Source organism: Myotis yumanensis, unplaced genomic scaffold (assembly GCF_028538775.1).
Source record: "Myotis yumanensis isolate MYYU_CA2020_CCGP unplaced genomic scaffold, mMyoYum1.0.hap1 SCAF_3, whole genome shotgun sequence".
NCBI classification, from domain to species: Eukaryota; Metazoa; Chordata; class Mammalia; order Chiroptera; family Vespertilionidae; genus Myotis; species Myotis yumanensis.
Window position 1 is genome coordinate 169,561,522 of NW_027223754.1, and position 21,413 is coordinate 169,582,934.

The 21,413-nt window shown below is 37.0% G+C and overlaps 1 protein-coding gene across 2 annotated transcripts in view; it reads right to left on the bottom strand.

Moving 5' to 3' along the window:
* The window catches only part of TMEM117 (transmembrane protein 117), a 427,129-nt gene that overhangs the window by 128,340 nt on the left and 277,376 nt on the right, over positions 1–21,413 (bottom strand). For both annotated transcript variants that reach the window (XM_070407800.1, XM_070407799.1), the window contains exon 5: positions 21,278–21,375. In XM_070407800.1, the coding sequence (XP_070263901.1) occupies positions 21,278–21,375 (98 nt within the window). The remainder of the gene's footprint in view (positions 1–21,277; positions 21,376–21,413) is intronic.

Below are 21,413 nucleotides of genomic sequence, written 5' to 3' on the forward strand. Positions count from 1 at the left end.
GTCTGTTCCACCTGAACACGTGGTTGGATGAAAGGAGCTGTTTGAGTAAACTGAATTTTCTAGCTAACTTGAAAACCCATTTTGTTTTAACTTGCAAATATGTCTAAAACCTAATAATCCATTTCTTGCTTTTGTAAGTATAATAGACTAAACATGATTGAATCTTTTCTTTCATGACTGCAAATAATAAAGTGCCCCAGGGTCATGTTTCTGCAAATCAACTACTGCTGTGACTCTGAAATGCAAATATTGAACTTGTAGGAGATTGGGCATAGCATGTAATGAGCCAAAGGCATCCAGGCCCTGGAAAGTGCAGCTGTAAAAATCCACGGTAGTAGGTTGCTTTTGTTTTATTTAACTCTGTGTTATTACTTTAAAGCACTAATTGTTTGAGCTGATCTGATTTTTAGTGATATTTAGTGTATTTCTGTTACACACGTGCACTACTTTGCTAGGGCTGTCATTACAAAAGACCACAGAGTGGGTGGCTTAAGCAACAGAAACTTATTTTCTCTCAATTCTGGAGGTTAGAAGTTAGAGTTCAAGGTGTTGGCAGAATTGATTTCTTCTGAGGCCTCTCTCCTTTGTTCATCTTCTCCCTGTGCCTTCATATGGTTTTGTTTCTGTGTGTGTCTGTCTCAATTCCCTATTCTAATAAGGGTATCAATCATATGAGATTATGACTCACCCTAATGACCTCATTTTAACTTAATTAGATCCTATCTCCAGAGTCACATTTTGAGGTCCTGGGAGTTAGGATTTCAACACATGAATTTTGGGGGGGACATATCAAGCCCCTAGCAAGATATACTAGTATATTCTATCTGTATTATATGTTATACATACTAGTATATTATATACTGTATGATATAATATATGTTGATCTATATATAAATAGAAATATAGATGTAGATAGAAAGATAGAGACATATTGAGTTCTTTCTCTCTCTTAAGATATAAAGTGAGGTACTCTGCTTACTTCAGGATAGAAGAAATTCTATGATACTGAACCCAGGTTGCATATTATACAATTTAGAAATCATTCATTCTACCCATACTATTTTAAGGGCATTTCCAATGACCTTCACTTCTGCCCCACTCATTCAATTCTTATCCAGAAAGAGAGATCATTTCTCAATCTGGTGCCTATGTACATGGAGAAGATGACCACAGTACCTGAACAGATTGTGAAATAGGTGAGATAAGGAAAATTTTTGAGTAAACATTGGTAGTAATTCTTCCGGACTCTAGGTAATTGTAGCATTTTTCCCAAAGGATAAAAATGTTTCTCACATGGGGGCTATATTTCTTTTTCTATTTCTTTCATTAAACATACAGAGCAGCATGTAAATGTCTATAAGCAGCATGATGAGATCAAATGAGCATAAGTATGGATCTTTAAAACTATTTTTATGACATTAGGTAGATAAACCTGAGTTTCTTCCTACATGCTAGGGATGATAATATCTAGCTCATAGGGTTTTCTAAAAGCTCTGTGATAATATTTATTTTAATGTTTTAATTATAGTTAACATACAATATTATATAATTTTCAGGTGTACAACAGATTGATTAGACATTTCTATAGCTTATGAAGTGATCACTCCAACAAGTCTAGTACCCATCTGACACCTTAACATATGTGTGATAATATATTTAAAACACCAACCTCTGTAGAGAGTCTCAGACACGTTAGTACTCTTCCTCCTTCCCCTAGTCCAGTCTAGTAACTAACCCACTGTGGGCACAACTTTGTTAAAGAATATTCCTATTGTGCAGAAAATCAGGGAGCTTAGTGGGCATCTTCTACAGCTAAAATGGATTTACACCAAGCAATGGCGCTCAGTGTCCAATCCATCAGAGACCTGCAGGTGATGCTATGATATTTTGCATAGAAAAGTTATACTGTGGTAAAATCACTAATGAAGATACTTATATATTAAAATTGCTTTAATTGAGAAAACAATAAAGTATCTACATATATAATATAGGTATGAAATTTGAATATATATATATATATATATATATATATATATATGTCTTATGTTAAAAGGAAACAAGTCAGCTCATTTATTCACAGGGTGGAGGAGAAAGCATACTAAATTGCCTTTGATAGTTTCAACCTTGGCAACATTCTGTTCTTTTAATTCCAGGAACTCTTTCATTGTGCTATTCTTGCCGTGCAACTGGGGTAATTCAAATGTATGCCAAGTAAATGTTAATGTAGTTTCATGGCAGCTTTTTGGCCTACCATTTCCTCTCTGATACTCACATTTCATTTTAAGTACGAAGATGCTTCCTAGTATAAGAGAATCTCAGCCAGTTGGATTTTAGAAGTGTAAGGAGAAACCTAAACGTGATGTGTTCTTTCCCAACTGGACAAAACATACAAAGTATGTTTTTCGACATATAGTATTTTCCCTTTCCTACCACAAATTTACCACTCCACACAAAGACACGTGGAACTGCTGTACTAAGAAAAAGCAGCCTGCAGAGATTCTACCTTCCCAAACATGCAAATGCGAATAAATTCCCATCCCTTACAGGCAGCGGAGAGAGTGGAACTGGTGTTCAGGGTGGCTGCCTTGCCTCAGGCTTCCAAAAACTGCCTTGGGGAGAGGGGATCAGAGGAGGACTGAGAAAGGCTGAAAGGAGGGGCCTGGGAGAACAAAGCTATGGTAATTTTTTGAAATTCTTCATTGGCCCTAATATGACAGCTGCCAAGCATTGATAGATCGTAGTGAACTGCATTGCCTCTGGCATGGTCTGGTTACTAAAAGAGTATTCAGAAGCAAGGCCAGATTCACAAAGGGAGTGTGGGATCGCACTGTCATGGTCGGATTTTAGAGACAAGAGTGAAGGAAGCTCCCAAGTCCAAAAGGATTTTGGACTTCACATGCTTTGTAATACTTGAAAATTTACCAAAGGTAATTTTCTTGTAATTTAAGACTTTGTTAAAAAATGTATTTGAACAAGCTCTACTCATTCCCAGCTCCCCTTTGTTCTGAACTTGTCACAGATAAAGGGGCTGAGAGGGTTATTAATGTAAATGTAGATGTGAGGTGACAGAACAAAAGAGTCAAATTTAAAGTGTTTGTACTAAGGCAAGTTGATAATGATTAAAATCTATAAAGACATATACAATATATAGATAAAAGATGGTCTTGGAAGGAGCATTAATGAAAGTGTCATGAACCAAGGATTGCCATCAATTCAATATGTTTGTGTGTGCATATGTTCAAGTGTATGTATGTATGGGTTTATGAGCATATGTGTATGTATAGAGTGCGTGTGTGTGCACTTAAGTGTGCACATGAGTAGGTGGTGAGAGAGAGAGAGAGAGAGAGAGAGAGAGAATCAGGGCAAAGAAACATGGACTAGGCATGAAATTTAAGGTCTTCTCCTTGAGTAAGAATCAGACAACAAGGATCTTATTCCCCTACACCAGCGGTTCTCAACCTGTGGGTCGCGACCCCTTTGGAGGTCGAACGACCCTTTCACAGGGGTCGCCTAAGACCATTGGAAAACACATTATAATTACATACTGTTTTTGTGCTTAATCACTATGCTTTAATTATGTTCAATTTGTAATGAAATTGGGGGTCACCACAACATGAGGAACTGTATTAAAGGGTCGCAGCATTAGGAAGGTTGAGAACCACTGCCTTACACCATCAGGGCCCACTTTAAGGGGGATGTGGTGACATGTAGAAATGACCAGATAAATATGAAGGCACTCAAACACAGCAGGGCATCTCTGACCCAAAAAAGGTGGCAGGTCTTTCCTATAAAAGAATTATGTCACAGCTTTATGGCATTTGTAGAGGGATGTAGCTGGGTACAAAAGATGAACCAACTCAAGATACCTCCTGGAGTGGACATAAGAAGCATGGGATTAAGAAAAGGGGACTTTGGAGACTTGGGCTGAAGGTAGTGGGAAGGAAAATGGAATTCATGACCAGAATAGGGCTTGAAAAGTCAGACAGGATAAATTGTAGCTGAGCCGTTACTGTTCACAGATAAGGCTAAACCAACAATTCCACAGCAAAGATCCAGAGGCTTTCCTTTCCTGCATCTTCTTCAAGTAAGGCAAGAAAGTCAAGAAAATGAGTGGGAGAGGGAGATCTGCAAAACAAAGCTACCTCAAATAGACAGACTTAACCAAACAAGACTAAGTCCTCCAAAAGTGACCAGTTAGACCAAAGCCTCAGTAGTATCATTAACTAGTAATTTAATATTTTGTGATGATCCCCTATATTTCCAAATCTTAGCAACTAAAAGTAGGCTTATAAAGAAGACATGATCAATTAAGGATCACGATATATTCTGAGTTCTTGGCACTTCTGTAACATATTTGAGATTTCACTACATTGAGATGGGACTTATATCAGTAAATAAAACTGATATCAGAAGTCCACAGTTAGAATCTTATGCTAAGGCTAGAACACTGGCCATATGAATGGTATAGTTGTTATAGCCTTCAGATATAACTAAAAGTAGGCAACAATAAAATATCCTTCTATAAACAACTGAAGCTCACTTAATTTGGGAGAAGGTCTCTCAAATTGTTAAATAAAAAGTGGGGATCAGATGGCTTTCTGGTCTCTCTGACCTAATGAGGATATAATATTTCAAAATTGAGCCCAAATCCATATAAAATGCTTACAATAGGACTGCATTTTAGACACATATGGGGTCTTAATCCGTGCTATCAACATGACTTATCACTGATGATGTTAAAGTTAAACACATGGCCAGGGTAACACTTTCTGGATTTCTCCACTGTAGAGTAGTTACTTATTTCCCTTTTCCATACTCTGCTCTTTGAGAGCCAGGCACAAAATTCAGCCCATACTCAAGGGGAGTTAAGATTCACTATCTTGAAAGGAGGAGTATCTACATAAATTATTTAGAATTCTTTTATATGGGGAATTTCTCTAGTAGAACCCATTTATTTATTTGATAATTTATTTATAATAGTATGGGTTCATGGATACTTATTTGGTACTTTGGATTATAATCTAATATTGTGTCATTTATTTTGTTGGTCCAATTGTTCCAACTTTGGCTATGGGAGCTATTTCAAGTTTACTCTGTGTCCCTTTGACATGTCTTCAACATTTCATTTTTGAACACTTACTTTTTGGCATGACAAGATGTTCCAGGATCATCTTATATTTATTCATTCTCTGCCCCAGACCTGGAATCAGTCATTTCTCCCAGGTGCCCTGGTTTCTTTTATTGGGGAATGGCTTTTGAAACCAAGATCTAGGCCCTGGGTGTGTTCATTCTACTGGAGTGGCATTATAAGACCTCTCTGCAACCCAGAACTAGAAAATATATGTATGTGCTCTAATATATATATATATATATATGTATATATATATATATATATATATGTATATATATATATATATTTCAAAAATTATCTCTGTAACTTTCTTTCTCTATATCAAGCTAAGCATGACTTTATAATGATGTCCCTGACACTAATTTAGTACCACATTGTTCATTGTAGCCTACTTCAACACCCCCTTTTTCCTGTAACTTCCCTGTTGCCCAGTGAGAAATCTGGCTTCCACCACCAATTATTCATTTATTCATTAACTAATCCCATATTTATGTAAAGCAAGTTCAGAATTGTCAACTGATGTCCCATGAGAAATAACTTTACCAACTTCAAGATAATTATTTATGTCTAATTCCCTTAGTCTTTAGTCTTTCAGTTCCCAGTCAAAACACGATTTCCCAAAGTTAATTGTAGGTATCTTTTTTACCTCCACCTTTCATGTCATTAAGTATCTTCCCAAATCATAGCCTTTAATGGCTGGATCGTGTTCAAAAGAATAAGCATGCTAAGATTAACATTTCCTTAAGATGTTCCTTTGAGTTGCTGTAATCATTATTCTGAGCACTTCATGCCTGTCCAAACATATAAATAACCTTAGACAAGAAAATATCTACTCAGAATTATAGAATTTTAGAAGGCAAAAAATTTTGGATATCAGCTAATCTATTCTTGCAATTAATATCTGAATATTCTCTCTGGCAGATGTTTGCTGGAGGAACATTGAACTCACTATTTTCCAAGGAGTAGAATCCTTAACTGACTATGTTTAATATCTTCTCACTTCTAGTGTCCCCTGGTAAAATGCCAAGATTTTGCTGTGATTATAATTTGTAGCATTTAGGACATCAATTGCAATATTTACTTTCAATCTTGCAAATATATTTTAAAGAAATCAAGTCCTTGAAACTCCTGAAGATAAAACAAACAAGAAAAATAGAAATTGGCTTTTCATATGAGAACTTAAATGAAGCTTCTGTTCATACATCATGCTTTATTGGCATATTAAACTACTTATTGCACATCTCTTTCTTGCCTAATTCCTGTAATTGAGAGAAAATGATATACAATTACATCAATTTAAACCACACAGAATGTTCTGATTATTACTATTGGCTTACAAGAGCTATTAACTCAACATATCCAGTCATCAGCAAATTCTTTTAGTTTGAATTACATTGATTAGAAAAAAGAGGAATAAGGGAGGTAATGTAATACAGTAAAATGAATATTAAACCAGGAACCAATAACCCTAATTTTCATTGCCATTGAGATATTAACTAATTCTTTGCCCTTGGGTAGGTCACTAAACTGACTTTTGTTTCATTATCTTTGTAAGTAATATAAAGGTATTAGAACATAAGTAGATAAACTCAAAGGATTCTTGGAGTTATGTCTTTCTTTAGTCAATTCAAATCCATCTGCCAGGAGAAAGAAAGAGATAGAGCTAATATACATATGAAAAATATGACTAATCATTGTTAACTGTATTAATGTCTTAAAATACTGGAATAAGTGAATCTTCTCAGTGCAGTATGGTACAGGTTCTGAAGTCAGCCTGCCTGTACTCAAATCCCAGCTTTGCTCCTCGCCAGCTATGCAACCTCTCTAAGTTGTGGGGTTTGTCTTTAAGATACAAATAATAATGATAAGTATCTGGTCAGTGAAAGTATAAATTAAGTAAAGCAAAAACTATGAAGAGCCCAGTCCTGGGCAAACCAGAAGCACTCAATAAACGCTAGTCATTTTTTAACAGAATTATTAGGATATTTCAATAGAGGCAATGTCTTGAAAAGTAATATGGTTAAGAATTACATAGAAAATGACTCACTGTTAGTGCTAACTTCTTATATGTAAGTTTGGGCTCCTGCATGGTTCATATGTAATACTCTGGGTAGAGTAAAAGCTACATAGAGGGGAGAATTATTCCTGGATTAATCACCACAGTCTGTCAATAACTCAAACCTATAACTGGAAATGTGACTGTAGCATTGTACCAGACTTATTTATAAAGGACTCCATTACAGCCAGAAATATAGTGGCTCAAACCACAAAGAGTCAGCCAGATCAGCAAGTGAAAAAAGGCAGAAAGTCTCTGCAATTGTTCAGATACCTGAGATGAGAAGACAGATCTGTACATTCTGAAAAAATTTCTTCTTGTGCTTTTTAATGTTCAGTACCGGTCTACTGAAAAAATGTTAACTCTATTAACTATGAAAAAGATAAACAAAGAATGTGTTTCATATCATGCTTGGCCCATGTTGCTGTAATGGCAGCAATAATGCAAATGAGACAACCCCAAGAGGAGGGGGACACCCCAAAGAGGGAGAAACCCAAAGGAACCCCATGGGGTTCCTTATACTGACAAACTCTCTCCACCAGAATGTCCTCATCCAGAGAAACTTTCTACTAAACAAGGTTAGAAGCTTCTAGGTTTGCTTACCAAGTAGTGTTGTATTCATTTATTCTGGCATCAGCAATGGAACAGATACTAATTACATAGCTAGTAGGCCCTGGTAATATTGAGTAAAACAAAGCATGGTGTCTTCTCTCAACTCACAGTGGAGGAACATGGTAGGAAAGCCACATACATACACTTCCACAGTATAGTTGGGAATAAAACACCAAACTGTAAATCTCTTTTTCACATTGGACCTGAGAGAACTACAAATTTCCCTGACACAATCCCAGGTGATTCAGCACTGGGCCAACACCACTGCTTGCCTAGTTCAGAGCCTCATTGTGATCAGTAGGTTTTTGGTAGTTCCTGAAAAATCTGACATATTTTAAGTTAAGACCCTGTGTGTACATTGATCTAAAACAGCCCTAGACAAGATTATTAATAGCCTACCCCTAATTTGGACCTGAGAATACTGACTGCTCCAGTCTTCTTGGTGAGAGTACTCTTGTTACTTGCTTAACCTCCATCATCTGAAGATTGTACTTCTCTGTGCCTCTTCTTGACCTCTAGTTTCTTCAAGGGCCTAATTAGGTCCAACTTCCTCCATGATCACTTTCATGACTACCCCAATCACAGGCAGTGTGAGATAATTAAAATTTGATTACAAACCATCTCATGTTATCTATCATTCATTGCAGTTATATGAGTTTTGACTTGCCCAAATCATTTGCATGGCTCTTGAGGGCTGGGTTCATGATTCATGTTTTCTCTGGCTTCTACAATTCCAGGAGTTTATGGAATGCTTTCTTAAAATATTGCTGATTCTGAACTACGTAAAATAATAGAATGGGTTTAAATGGCAGAGAGCAACAATTATTTTTCAAATTTTTTCAAAATTAAGAATAGCAGTCTAAGCCCAGAAAGAAACTGCCCTTCCCTGCACTCAGAAAACTAAGGGAAGTGGCTTAGTTTTGTTCAGTGACTCATGAAATAAGCAAGGATTCACTTCCACTTAGATAACGGTAAAAGAGTTGCCCTGTAGAGAACATCAGTGTATGTGTTACCAGCAAATTTGGTTTGAAAATCAATCAGTTGTGAGTTTCCAACAGTGACTAATGTACCACAAAATTGAGTTTGTGTATTGCCCATCTCAGAACCAGATGTGAGCCATAGTGAATCATGGGTACTAAACAACCAGCTGTACTTTGGTGACACTGAGACTGTGTTTGTTCCCCCATTCAGAATGAAAAAAGCAGATGCACAGTTATGATGGGAGAGATTTAATGAAGAATTACAGCTATTCTGATATAATTGACACCTGAACAGAAGATCTTAATTCTAATAGGCAGGTTTTGATCAAAACACAAAAACACACACACTTTTTTTTTAAGGAGGACTTTTATGGCAGCAAAAACGTTATCATAGCAGCATTTTACTCAGAGACATTTGCATTGTGGTCACTTGGTAAATATTCACAGCATGAAGATAAATACCTCAAGGTTACTGAAAGAGCTAGAGAAATAACAAGAATGAAGTATCTGGGCTTTTCAACAGGTTGAGTCATAGAAATATTTGTTGTTTTGTTAATATCAAAGACTTGCATTTTTAGTTTACTAAAGATGGTGGGAGTCGGGGCATGAATCATGAGAAAGGATGAAAAGATATGCCACCATTTCCCACACTGCCAAAATGGATCAAGTCATGAAATTTGGTTAAATGTTGCTTTCTCTCTGCTAGGACTTATTGTTTCTATTTTAAATTTGTGCATTTATACAGTTATATGTGAACTCAGAGACCTCTGAAAACATGACTTTTACTTTAAAAACTTAGTAAGTATAACTTGGGATTCATGGCTCAGGGGAGTATTCCATTTAACCAAAAAAATTTCAAATTAAAGAAGAATAAACTGTTCCACGAATAACTGTTACACAGAAAATCTATGCAGTATTTCCAAGCCCTAATTAAAGGGCATTTTCTTTTAAAGATTCATAAATCCAAGGATTGTTTTGGAGCTCAATGTTGCTATTCCAGGTTTTAGCAATTAAAGAAAGGTCTATATTAGGGTGATACTATTTAAGTAATTTAAGACCAACTGATTTAATTATTTTTCTTTAAATTTCACTTATGTATATGAAATGAGGAAAAGAACTTAATATAAAAGCTTTCAGGGTCAGTATGGGGATGATGCTGCGTCACTGTAGTTATATACTCCACAGTGTTTTAATGAACTTTCTAGATGTTGGTAGAACACAGAATTTGTGGGTAAAGGAATTATTACCAAGGTAATTTCTAAAGGACTGAAAATAATCATTTATAAATATTTTTCATAAAAAAAGTAATTCATAAGCATTATATTCTTATGAAGTATCAGTTAATCACAAAGTAAAACTACTTTTAACTAACATTTTATCATTTTCAACAAATTACTCTATCTGAAGACACTTACAGAAATATCATAGAGTATGGTAGATTTGAAAGTCCTCACCAAAGTAATTAATTCAACAGGAATGTATTCAATACCTCCTATGTGGCAGGCACTGTACTAAGTCCTCGCATGGTGAGATGCTATTCCTGCTCTCAAGTAATGTGATACAGGCAGAAATATGTAGAGAACTTCATCACCATTTTGACTGTAATACACTTCTTTAAACATTTAAAGGTATTTTAACTTAAACCCTTATCAACTCTTTATTCTCCATCTTTCTGCTAAGAAATGAGAAATTGCATACATAGTAAATTTTCACTACAGAATTTAACATAAGAGGCTTTAATTCAATACCTGTGCAGCAAATAATTTTAATGATTGCCTTTAAAAATAAAAAGACATATTCTGCAGAAGACAAATTAGTAAGTAGTCAAACCAGTAAGTTTATTTAAATTCTTCCTAGGGAATATTCATTTTTAACTATAGATGTCCCTCCAATCTTCTCTTTCATCTTCTGACTATGCTCACTGTTCCAACTACTGGGGCTCTTATTCATGCCTTGACTGAGTACAAGTCTGGCTTCTATCAGTGACATTCCAGAAAACCATTCTTGCCAAAGTCACCACTCATGGTCCTCTTAGAATTAAAACCCATGAACACTTTGCATTTTCACCTTATTTGGTATATTTACAGCTTTAGACTGTTGATATTATATGTCTCCTGATATATGCTCATCTCCTGGCATCTATGACATACACTTTTCATATTTTTAATTCTTTTTGTTCCTCTTTCTCTGTCTTCTTTGTAGATGCCTCTTCTGCCTGTTCCCAATTAAAATAACTTTACATGTTTGACCTCAGTAGACCTTTTAACCTCACTCTACACCCACTCACAGTCCTTCACATACCATATGCATGTAAGTAATAACATCTGTATGAGGGTAAAAATATAAATCAAAATAAAATTTTAATTTCTATGTCAGACTTCTACTCCCTCACTCCTCAGTTCCATATCCATATTAAAAAAACCTTCTTATTAGGTATTTCTATAAGCACATCACCTCAACACATTCAAGTCACTATGCCCCCTGAGACTTCCTCCTCTATCAGCATTTCCTATCCCAGTGAACAGTATAATCTTCTGTTCTATTTCTCAAGCCTAAGCACTCATGATAGCCTTGACTTTTCCTTCTCCTCACTCCACATAACCTAACCACTAGCCATGTTTCCCCCCATCTGGCTTCTGCTTATCCTGAAAATACACTTTGGCTCTAGCTCCTTTACAAAATTTTCCCTGAGCTCACTTAGAACTACATCACTTAGAACTACTTAGAACTTAGTACCTATTGGTCAAACAGGAAGTAGAAAGAGTGAGTGTAGTCAGAAGGTGAGAGAGAAGGTCAAAGGGACATCTATATTTGGAAATGAATATTCCATACCCACTATTGGTGTTACCTCTTCCCCTTTTCCTCCCTCCATATTTCTCATTAGACAGAATATATATATGCTGTCAGATTCCTTACTTTCTCTTTCCTAGTTAAGTTTTCAGAACCATGAGAGCACCTGGTGCAGCATTACAACAAGCATATCAGTTAAAATAGTAGAGCATTATGCTAAGTGAAATAAGCCAGAAAGTGAAAGAAAAACACCACATGATCTCACTCATTTATGGATAATAAAGAACATTATAACCTGACGAACAAAAAGATAGATACAGAGGCAGAGAAGCATCGAACAGACTGTCAAATTACAGTGGGAAGGCTGGGGAGTGTTGGGGGGGGGGGGCGTGAGGTAAGAGATCAACTGAAGGACTTGTATGCATGCATATAAGCATTACCAATGGACATAAGACACTGTGGGGGTGGGGTGAGGGCATGTGCAAGGGAGGGGGGGTAGGGGAGGCCAGAGGAAGGTGAATGGGGGGGGGAGGAGACATATGTACTATTATCTGTAATACTTTAAACAATAAAATAAAATTTAAAAAATAGCAATAATTACTACACAATAGTAAGTAGTGAAGGCAGGATTGAAAGCTATACAGATAGCTCAAGGGTCTGTGTTCCTAAACCAGTATTTCACATTGTTCTCACAACTTAAGTATTTACTTAAATAAGTTAATATAATCAAGGTTTGTTCTTAATTGAGCAAAATTAAGTCTAGAAGGGCATCAGATAATGTTAATATATGCCTGAGAGTTAAATCTCTCAGGAATAAATATAGATTTTACTTTTTAAATAAAAATCTCCAAATAACATGACAACACAGTAAACCAGTTGAAGCATATTCTTGGATCTTTTGCTTAGAAGTAGCCAGACTTACATTGAACCCTGTGAACTCAGTGTAGTGTTTAAAGTTAATGTGAATGATTCAGTGGATATAGCTAACTGACTTGGACTAAACACGTTCTGATTTTTCTTAGCCATAGAGGCAGCTTTTAATTAAGGATAGACAACTGCTTAAAGAGATGTGTTGAGATGGAAGGAAGGCTATAGGCAGGAAGACAAAATTCACCCAGAGGAAATATATGAGCTAATTTCTTATTTGGGCAGTGAGGCAAAAACCTCTCGTGAATTATTGTCTAGTGTAAAAATTCTGCTCATAATGATGATGGATTTATATAGAGCATATTAAATGATAATTAATATAAAGTAGACTATTATAAAGCAGAAAATATGCAACACTTTTGTAGTTAAAACTGTAGAGTCACAGAATCTTCATGTTCCATTAAAAATTAGGAGTGATGTGGTTTTTTTCTCATTTACTGTGAAAATCTACGTATAGCATCCCTGAAAGATTACCTAGCCTTTGCAGGAATACTTTTACTGATGGAGAGTCAGCTCTTCATGTGGGAGATTCACTCAGCAGTGAGACTCCCATCATTAGGGCATCCTTCATATATGAATGTGAATCTGCTCCCATGTGACATACGCTCATTGGTCCTTGTGTCCATGTCTTAGTTCATTGTGATGCTATCATAAAATACCACAGCCTGTGTTGCTTATAAACAACAGAAATTTGTTCCAATTCTGGAAGCTGAGAAGTCCAAGATCAAGACATGAGCATAGTTTTATTTTGTGAGGACGCTCTTCCTGATTCAGAGCCGGTGCCTCTCACGGTGTCCTCACAAGGAGGAAAGGGCTAGGGATCTCTTTGAAGGGCACTGATCCCAGCCATGAGGGCTCCACCCTCATGTGCTAGCACCTCCTAAAGGCCCCAACTCCTAATACCATTTCAACATAGAAATTTTGGAGGGAAGCACATTCAAACTATAGCAATCACATTCTGCCTTTAGGGTGAGGCAGACAAAATGGCTCTTTGTCAGTGTTTTAATTTTATTATGGATAGCATTACAGACCTAGAAAGGATTGTGAATAACAAAATACACTTCTTTGGCATAAAAGAAAATATAAACCTCAAGTAGTCATACAGGTCATAGAACATGATGTTGATAAAGCTATTACTGAAACACTTTTGACTGATATTTCCTCTAATTCTTAGGTCTTTTTAAATTACATTCTTGCATTTTATCATTATTTTATTATTGTCATGTTACTCTCCCACACCATGTATATTAAGATAATAGTCACTTATGATTAGTTCTTCACTGATCAAAGTGAAACAAATAAGTTCATTTTATTAGATTTTAATAATAACCATGGTGCCTGGCCAGATTGAGCATTGACCCATGAACCAGGAAGTCAAGTTTTGATTCTCAGTTGGGGCACATGCCTGGGTTTCGGGCTCAATCCCAGTAGGGGGCATGTAGGAGGCAGCCAATCAAAGATGCTTCTCTCTCCTTGATGTTTCTATCTCTCTATCCCCTTCTTTACCTCTCTCTGAAGTCAATAAAACATATTTTAAATAATAATAATAATAATAACCATGGCATTCAAAGCAGGAAAAAAACACCAGCAGCTACATTTGTTTCCCAGGTAAGAATTAAGAGATGCTCACCCAAGTTATCATAGTGCTAGAAAAAATACTATTTTAAAAAGTGCACTAATCATAAAATAAAAGATAAAAAATAAAAGATAATCTTCTCTATGCATCAAAATGGAATAGACATGGACAACTGTATACAGTTGCACACAACAACACACTGTTAGCACTTTGTTTTCCAACCTCTCCTAGAGCATCTCATCACATTTTTTTCCCAAATACTTCACCACCAAGACACCTGGATACCATCTTGCCAGCCTCCATTTTCCTTGCCATTTGCTGCCTAGCCCTTTAAAAAAACAAAACAAAACAACTTTCTTCCTGTTTTCTGTTGTGGCCGTCCCCTGCTTCCAGAGATCAATTTCTGTATACATCAAAATGGGCTAGTTTATACTGCGATATCAAACAATCCCCAAGTCTCAGTGGCTTAGCATTTGTAAAGGACCATTTCTTGCTCAACTACATGTCTACTCTGTTGTTAAAGATGCTTGGTTTTTCCTAGCCATTCAGGGAAAATGCATGATGAGGGCTCCGGCTAGAGACACAAGCTTCCAAAATTGCTACTGGGGAAAAAAAGAGTTCCCTCCAATGTTTCTCAATGACTATTAAAGGCTTCTACTTAGACGTGACACATGCCACTTTCACTCACATTTAAACTGGTCAAAGCAAGTCACACAACCAGAGGAGACAGCAAAGTGTAATTCTGTCATGGGTTTGGAAGGCAGAGAACTGGAGTGTTTGTGAAGTCCGAATGATTACCACCTCTCCCAACCCCTTCTGCCAGTTCATCCCCTAATCACAGAAGCGTGTCACCCCTTATTTTTTAAAAGCTAACTTTTTTGGAAAATATCATCCCAAGATGTTTCCCATCAAAATCATATGAATTGTGTCTCTAGACATAAAGACAGGAGCTAACAAAAAGAATCATATTACTTGCTTTGTAGGTATATGTTCTTTTACTACAGATAGAAGAGAGTGAAGATAGTTTGTGGAAGTCCTACTAAATAATAGAACAGTACATGGCATTCATCTGGGATTTAGATTCTTAGATCTTTATGCTTTCTAATTATGCAAAAGCCCGAGGAAAGGGCTTTAGAAAGAAAGGTTTGTGACTATTCTTCCCTTTCCCTTTTAGGGTTTTCAAATACAGCCACAATTTTGTCTCCTCCCAGACATAAGAGCCCATGTGCCATAGCCTCATCTTTGCACAATTACCTAAAGAAACAAGAACCATGTTCTTCCATGTAGAGACATCTATCACTAAGAATCAAGGAAGAAAGCCACACAGTTGTGAACAAAACAGCTTCTGACAGGCATTAGTGAGTTAAAGTAGCTACACATGAACAAGAGGTAGTTTTACTAGAACAAAATTCCAAATTGTACTGTTCACACTGCTGCACATAATCACATTCCAACTTATGAAGGCTTCCCTTGGTAAAATTTCTTCTCCACCATAGATTTTTCACACTAATTTCTCTTTTCTTAATTAGGACAAAACGGAAAGAAAACATCTCTTTTTTGAGTGGATGACACTCAGCGTAGAGTATGTAAACACTATCTTTGATTTCATTTAAAACCTTGCCAATGATTTCTGTATTTTATCTTATGGAGCTAAAAAAATATGATCTTTATATTTTCTAAATCCCTTTTTTTTTCTGAAAAGTATGAAAAGGGAGATGTCTTTGCTTCCCACATAACTTCCTTTCTTTCTTTCTTTCTTTCTTTCTTTCTTTCTTTCTTTCTTTCTTTCTTTCTTTCTTTCTTTCTTTCTTTATCTTTATTGTTGAGATTATTACAGATGCCCCTCTTTTTCCTCCCAATAGCTCCCCACTACCCAGTTCCCACCTCACCCCAGGCCCTTGCCACCCTATTGTCTGTGTCCATAGGTAATGCATACAGTACATGCATATAAGATCTTTGTCTAATCTCTTCCCGTACCCCCCACACCCCCTTCCCCTCTGAGAATCCTTAGTCTGTTCCATTTCCATGCCCCTAATTCTATTCCATTCACCAGTTTATTCTGTTCATCAGATTTTTTATTCATTTGATTTTTAGATTCACTTGTTGATAGATACGTATTTGTTGTCACTTTGTTGTTCATAATTTTTTATCTTTTCTTCTTCTTCTTCTTCTTCTTCTTCTTCTTCTTCTTCTTCTTCAAGAATACTCTTCAGCATTTCATATAATACTGGTTTGGTGGTGATGAATTCCTTTAGCTTTCTCTTGTTGTGAAGCTCTTTAACTGACCTTCAATTCTAAGTGATAGCTTTGCTAGGTAGAATATTCTTGGTTGTAGGTTCTTGCTATTCATCACTTAGAATATTTCTTGCCACTCTCTTCTGGCCTGCATAGTTTCTATTGAGAAATCAGCTGACAGTCGTAAGGATACTCCCTTGTAGGTAACGAACTGCTTTTTGCTTGCTGCTTTTAAGATTCTCTCTTTGTCCTTTGTCCTTGCCATTTTAATTATGATGTGTCTTGGTGCGGTCCTCTTTGGATTCCTCTTGTTTGGGGTTCTCTGTGCTTCCTGGACTTGTAAGTCAATTTTTTTCACCAGGTAGGGGAAGTTTTCTGTCATTATTTCTTCAAATAGGTTTTCAATATCTTGCTCACTCTCTTCCTCTGGCACCCCAAAAATTCGGATGTTGGTACGCTTGAAATTGTCCCAGAGGCTCCTTACACTATCTTCATATATTTGGATTCTTTTTTCATTTTCTCTTCCAGTTGGGTGTTTTTTGCTTCCTCATATTTCAAATCATTGACTTGATTCTTGGGATCCTCTAGTCTACTGTTGAATCCCTGTATATTATTCTTTATTTCAGTCAGTGTATGCTTAATTTCTGACTGGTCCTTTTCCATTTTTTGGGCATTCTCACTAAGATCCTTGAAGGGCTCACTAAGTTCCTCAGAGGTTTCTAGAATATTCTTTTTTTAAAAAAATATATTTTACTGATTTTTTACAGAGAGGAAAGGAGAGAGAGAGTTAGAAACATCGATGAGAGAGAAACATCGATCAGCCGCCTCCTGCACATCTCCCACTGGGGATGTGCCCGCAACCCAGGTACATGCCCCTGACCAGAATCGAATCCAGGACCCTTCAGTCCACAGGCCAACACTCTATCCACTGAGCCAAACCGGTTTCGGCAAGAATATTCTTGAGTAACATTATAACTGTGGTTTTGAACTCTATATCCAGTAGTTTGCTTTCTTCCATTTCTTTTATTTGTGCCATGTTTCTTTGTCTCCACATTTTGGCTGCTTCCCTGTGTTTGTTTATATATGTTGGGTAGTTGCTAAGTCTCCTTGAGTTGATAGAGTGGCCTTGTGTAATAGGTGTCCTATAGGGCCCAGTGGCTCAGCCTCCCCAATCACTGAGGTGGACGCTCTTGGTGCACCCCTTTGTGGGCTGTGTGCACAGTCTTGTTGTAGTTGAGCTTTGATTGCTATTGGTGTCATTGGGAAGAATCGACCTCCAGGCTAACTGGCTGTGGGGACCAGCTGCGACTACAGTGGGAGAGCTGCTATGCAGGAAACACCCTAATGGGGCAGGACTTACTTCAGTGGGACGTTAGTGCTCACTGAGTCTGCCCCTTGAGTGGGTCACTTACGGATGTGAAGAGTTATAATCTGGTATGGTCTCACACTAACCACTGGGTACACTGGCTCTTGGATCTCCAAGGAGCTGCAAAGTTAGCCACTGCCTGGGGCCACCCAGCAGGAGCTACAGAGAGATCTGCAGATTCCTCCTCTTTGTATCGGATTTGGAAGTGCCCAGACAAGGCCCAGCTGTGAAGCAAGACAGGCTGGTGCTGATGACAGCCTTGGGCCTTTTATTGATAGCTTTGGGGCTCCCTGACCCAGCTGCAACTTGTTTGACAGGTTTTAGGCTGAGAAAGGACAGGCCAAAAGCTGCTGCCCACAGCTTGGGTGGGCTTGTAAATTGGGTGAATGGGTGGAGTGGGGTCTCAGGGAATCTCCAAGGTAGAGTGAACAGAAATGTCTGCCAGTCAGCCCTGCACTGGGGAGGTCCCAGCACAGGAACAATGACCACTGGGAGCACCTCCATCTGGAAGAAAGCCACCCCCGCGTTCCTCCCCCAATGCCAGACAGTCCAGTTTCTCCCTGTATCTGTCTGGGTCCCTCAGAGCCTCGCCCAGCTCTGGATCTCAGAGCAAGTAGGAGCTTACAAATTCAGTTTGAGGTGCCAGCCTTTTAAGAGGAGCAGCTGAGTTTCTAGCAGCCTGTGTGTTACTCAGCCCCAATCCACACTTGTTTTTACATTCTGTAGTTCTTATTGCCTGTAGGAACTTCTTTCCACAGCTCTGGAACCCTGGGCTGGGGGTCTTTTGTGGGGCTGGGACTCCTTGCTCCTCCTGGTGGCCTCTGCAGAGGTGATCTCCCTCCCGATTAGAAAAGTGGCCCACGTGGGTGCTGGACCAGCCCATTCTGTGCCTCTGCACCTCCTACCAGTCTCAATGCGCTTTCTTCTTTACCTCTCTAGTTGAAGTACTTCCACTCAGTCAGCTTTCCCGCGGTTCTGGATGGTAGTTGTTCTATATTTTAGTTGTAATTTTGATGTGGTTGTGGGAGGCAGCAAATACAGGCATTTACCTATGCCGCCATTGTGGTTCTTCTCTCTGCTTCCCACATAATTTTCATATTCAACTTTTTGTATCAGATTTTCCTTTTTTTTAAAGAAAGAATACTGTTGTCAAGATAATGTAACTGTGTAGAAATGAATAAAATCAGAAAAAGTGACATTTAAATTCCCCTCATTATTTTATGCTCTCCATGATTTGAAATACTACCTTGGAAAAATCATCTCTAGTAATAATCTCCTATCAATACTTATACAGAAACAACTACTGTAAGAATAACTATGAGGTTTTGTTTATTTTCCATTCAATAATATTATCTGCCAGTGACCAACTAAATTAGTTTAACAACATATACTAATAGACCTGAGTGGTAATATTCAAGGAAAGATGTACTAAGATGTCCAGGAAAAATCTAGTATGATTTCTTTTCCTCTGAAACAGCTGTCACAATTAAGAGTAGCTAATGAAAACAACCATGGAGGCCTTCGGATAATTATGCATGCCTCGCCTTTGTGATAATATATATGTGACCTTGGTAACTGGCCACATTAAACAATAATCAATGGGCTGCCTTTGAAGGTACATTTAAATAATACAAAATGTCTATAAACAAAGTAAGTGTAAGTTTTTTAAAAAGAGATAGGTCATCAACACTTTTACTATTAAGATCTAGCTCCTTTTAGATTGTGATTCTTAAAACCCCTATAGAGAATTCTGTAGGGTGGAACAATTTTTCAGAATCTCACATTCTTATCTGGAACCATTACCTAAAAATGGACTAAAGATAATCATTTGGAAATTTGCAACTGGTTGCATCTTTTGTTCTTCTAGAGGCAGTATGGTGCAATGATTAAAAACTGGGGCTCCATGAGGGCCTGGGGGGTAGAGGCAGGAGCAGGCTGGAAGAAGCTGATGGGGGGAAAGGAGGACCTTTTTCCTTTATTGTTCAAAGGAAGACTTTAAACAATAAAGATTTTTTAAAAATAAATAAAAATTTAAAAAATAAATAAAGACACACTGTAAAATATAAATAAATAAATAAACACTTAAATAAACACATAAAGAAACACATAAATAAATAAATAAATAAATATAAAAACTGGCGCCCAAGACTAAGAGACTCATGCTTATAGTAACAGCAGCTACCTTATGTCAGAATTAAATGAGTAAATATATAGAATGTTAAGTACTTACCACAGTGCCTGTAGCAAAATGTGCCTTTTAATAAACATTTGCCACAAATATTATAAAGCATATTATTTAAACAAGATACATGGGGCACTTTTTAGGCAGGAAAACATATGGAGGTTAAATGCATCATAAAAACAGACCACACTTGACTCATAGACACAGGTGTGAAAACCTACAAAACCATATTTACTTTTACATTATTGAAAAAAATCCACTTTTGGCCGAAACCGGTTTGGCTCAGTGGATAGAGCGTCGGCCTGCAGACTGAAAGGTCCCAGGTTCGATTCCGGTCAAGGGCATGTACCTGGGTTGCGGGCACATCCCCAGGAGGAGATGTGCAGGAGGCAGCTGATCGATGTTTCTCTCTCATCGATGTTTCTAACTCTCTATCTCTCTCCCTTCCTCTCTGTAAAAAATCAATAAAATATATTAAAAAAAAAAAATCCACTTTTGTTTACCTGCTAAGAAATAGGTTTAAAATGCTCTCTATGTCTAGCAACATTTAATGATTAGTGCAAAAGCACAAAGCTATCTTAGAGAGAATATTTTCCAAGTACTCAGTAACTAAGATTTTTCTAGCTTATACATAAAACATTCAATGCCCCCAAATTATATCCAAGAATAAACAGATTTTGCCTTCATTTCAAAATGCAGGTAGAGTGGCTGGAATTTACCAGGCACAAGGCATCATTAATTATAACTCTTCTGCATGTCAGTGTGCATCACTTCTCATAATCAGGTTGAATCCCTGTGCTTGGCCAGTGGAGGAAGTGCCCTCTTGCTCTCTCCACATTCCTATCTTTTCTGTCTAATCTTATTCAAATACTCATAAATAATGGTGATGCCACTTAAAAAAAAACACAACGAAGTTCTATCAGACATAAATTATTTTTAAAATTGCAATGATTGGGCTGGGGATCTAAAGGAAACTTTAGAAGTAAAGTAAAGAAGAAATGCCAATGAACCAGATGTGATTTGTAAAGAGGGCCCTTTTCTGTACAACTTCTTCAAAGTAAATTATATCATGTCAAATATACTGGAAATTTAGCATTTACTGAAGACATTTTTAATATCATAATTCACTGATAAAAATTACAGCTTGTTTTTGCTCAGTCAAAATCCTTCTTACCTCTGCTAAAATCTTTGCATCACTATATTATCAAAACATATCTCTTGTAAATGTGTATATGTAATATTTGTAAGCAGAAATTCATTTAATAATTATAATGATTGGTTTTAATCATTTTAATGGAATGTAGTACTCATTTATAATGTCTCTCCACATAGAATTCTATATATCTAAAGAAAACTACATCCAATCCAAGTCATTTAGTGAATGAGACAAGGTATAAATCAATAAATTAAACAATCTCTTACCAGAATAAAATGATCCTAACATTTCCTTTCTTCCAGAAAGCTCTTGCGGATTTCCCCCAATCAGGATAGGGTTTGTCCTGAAGCATCATATCAGTGACCTGAAGCAATCAAAGAAACTTATTTAGCACTATCAGAA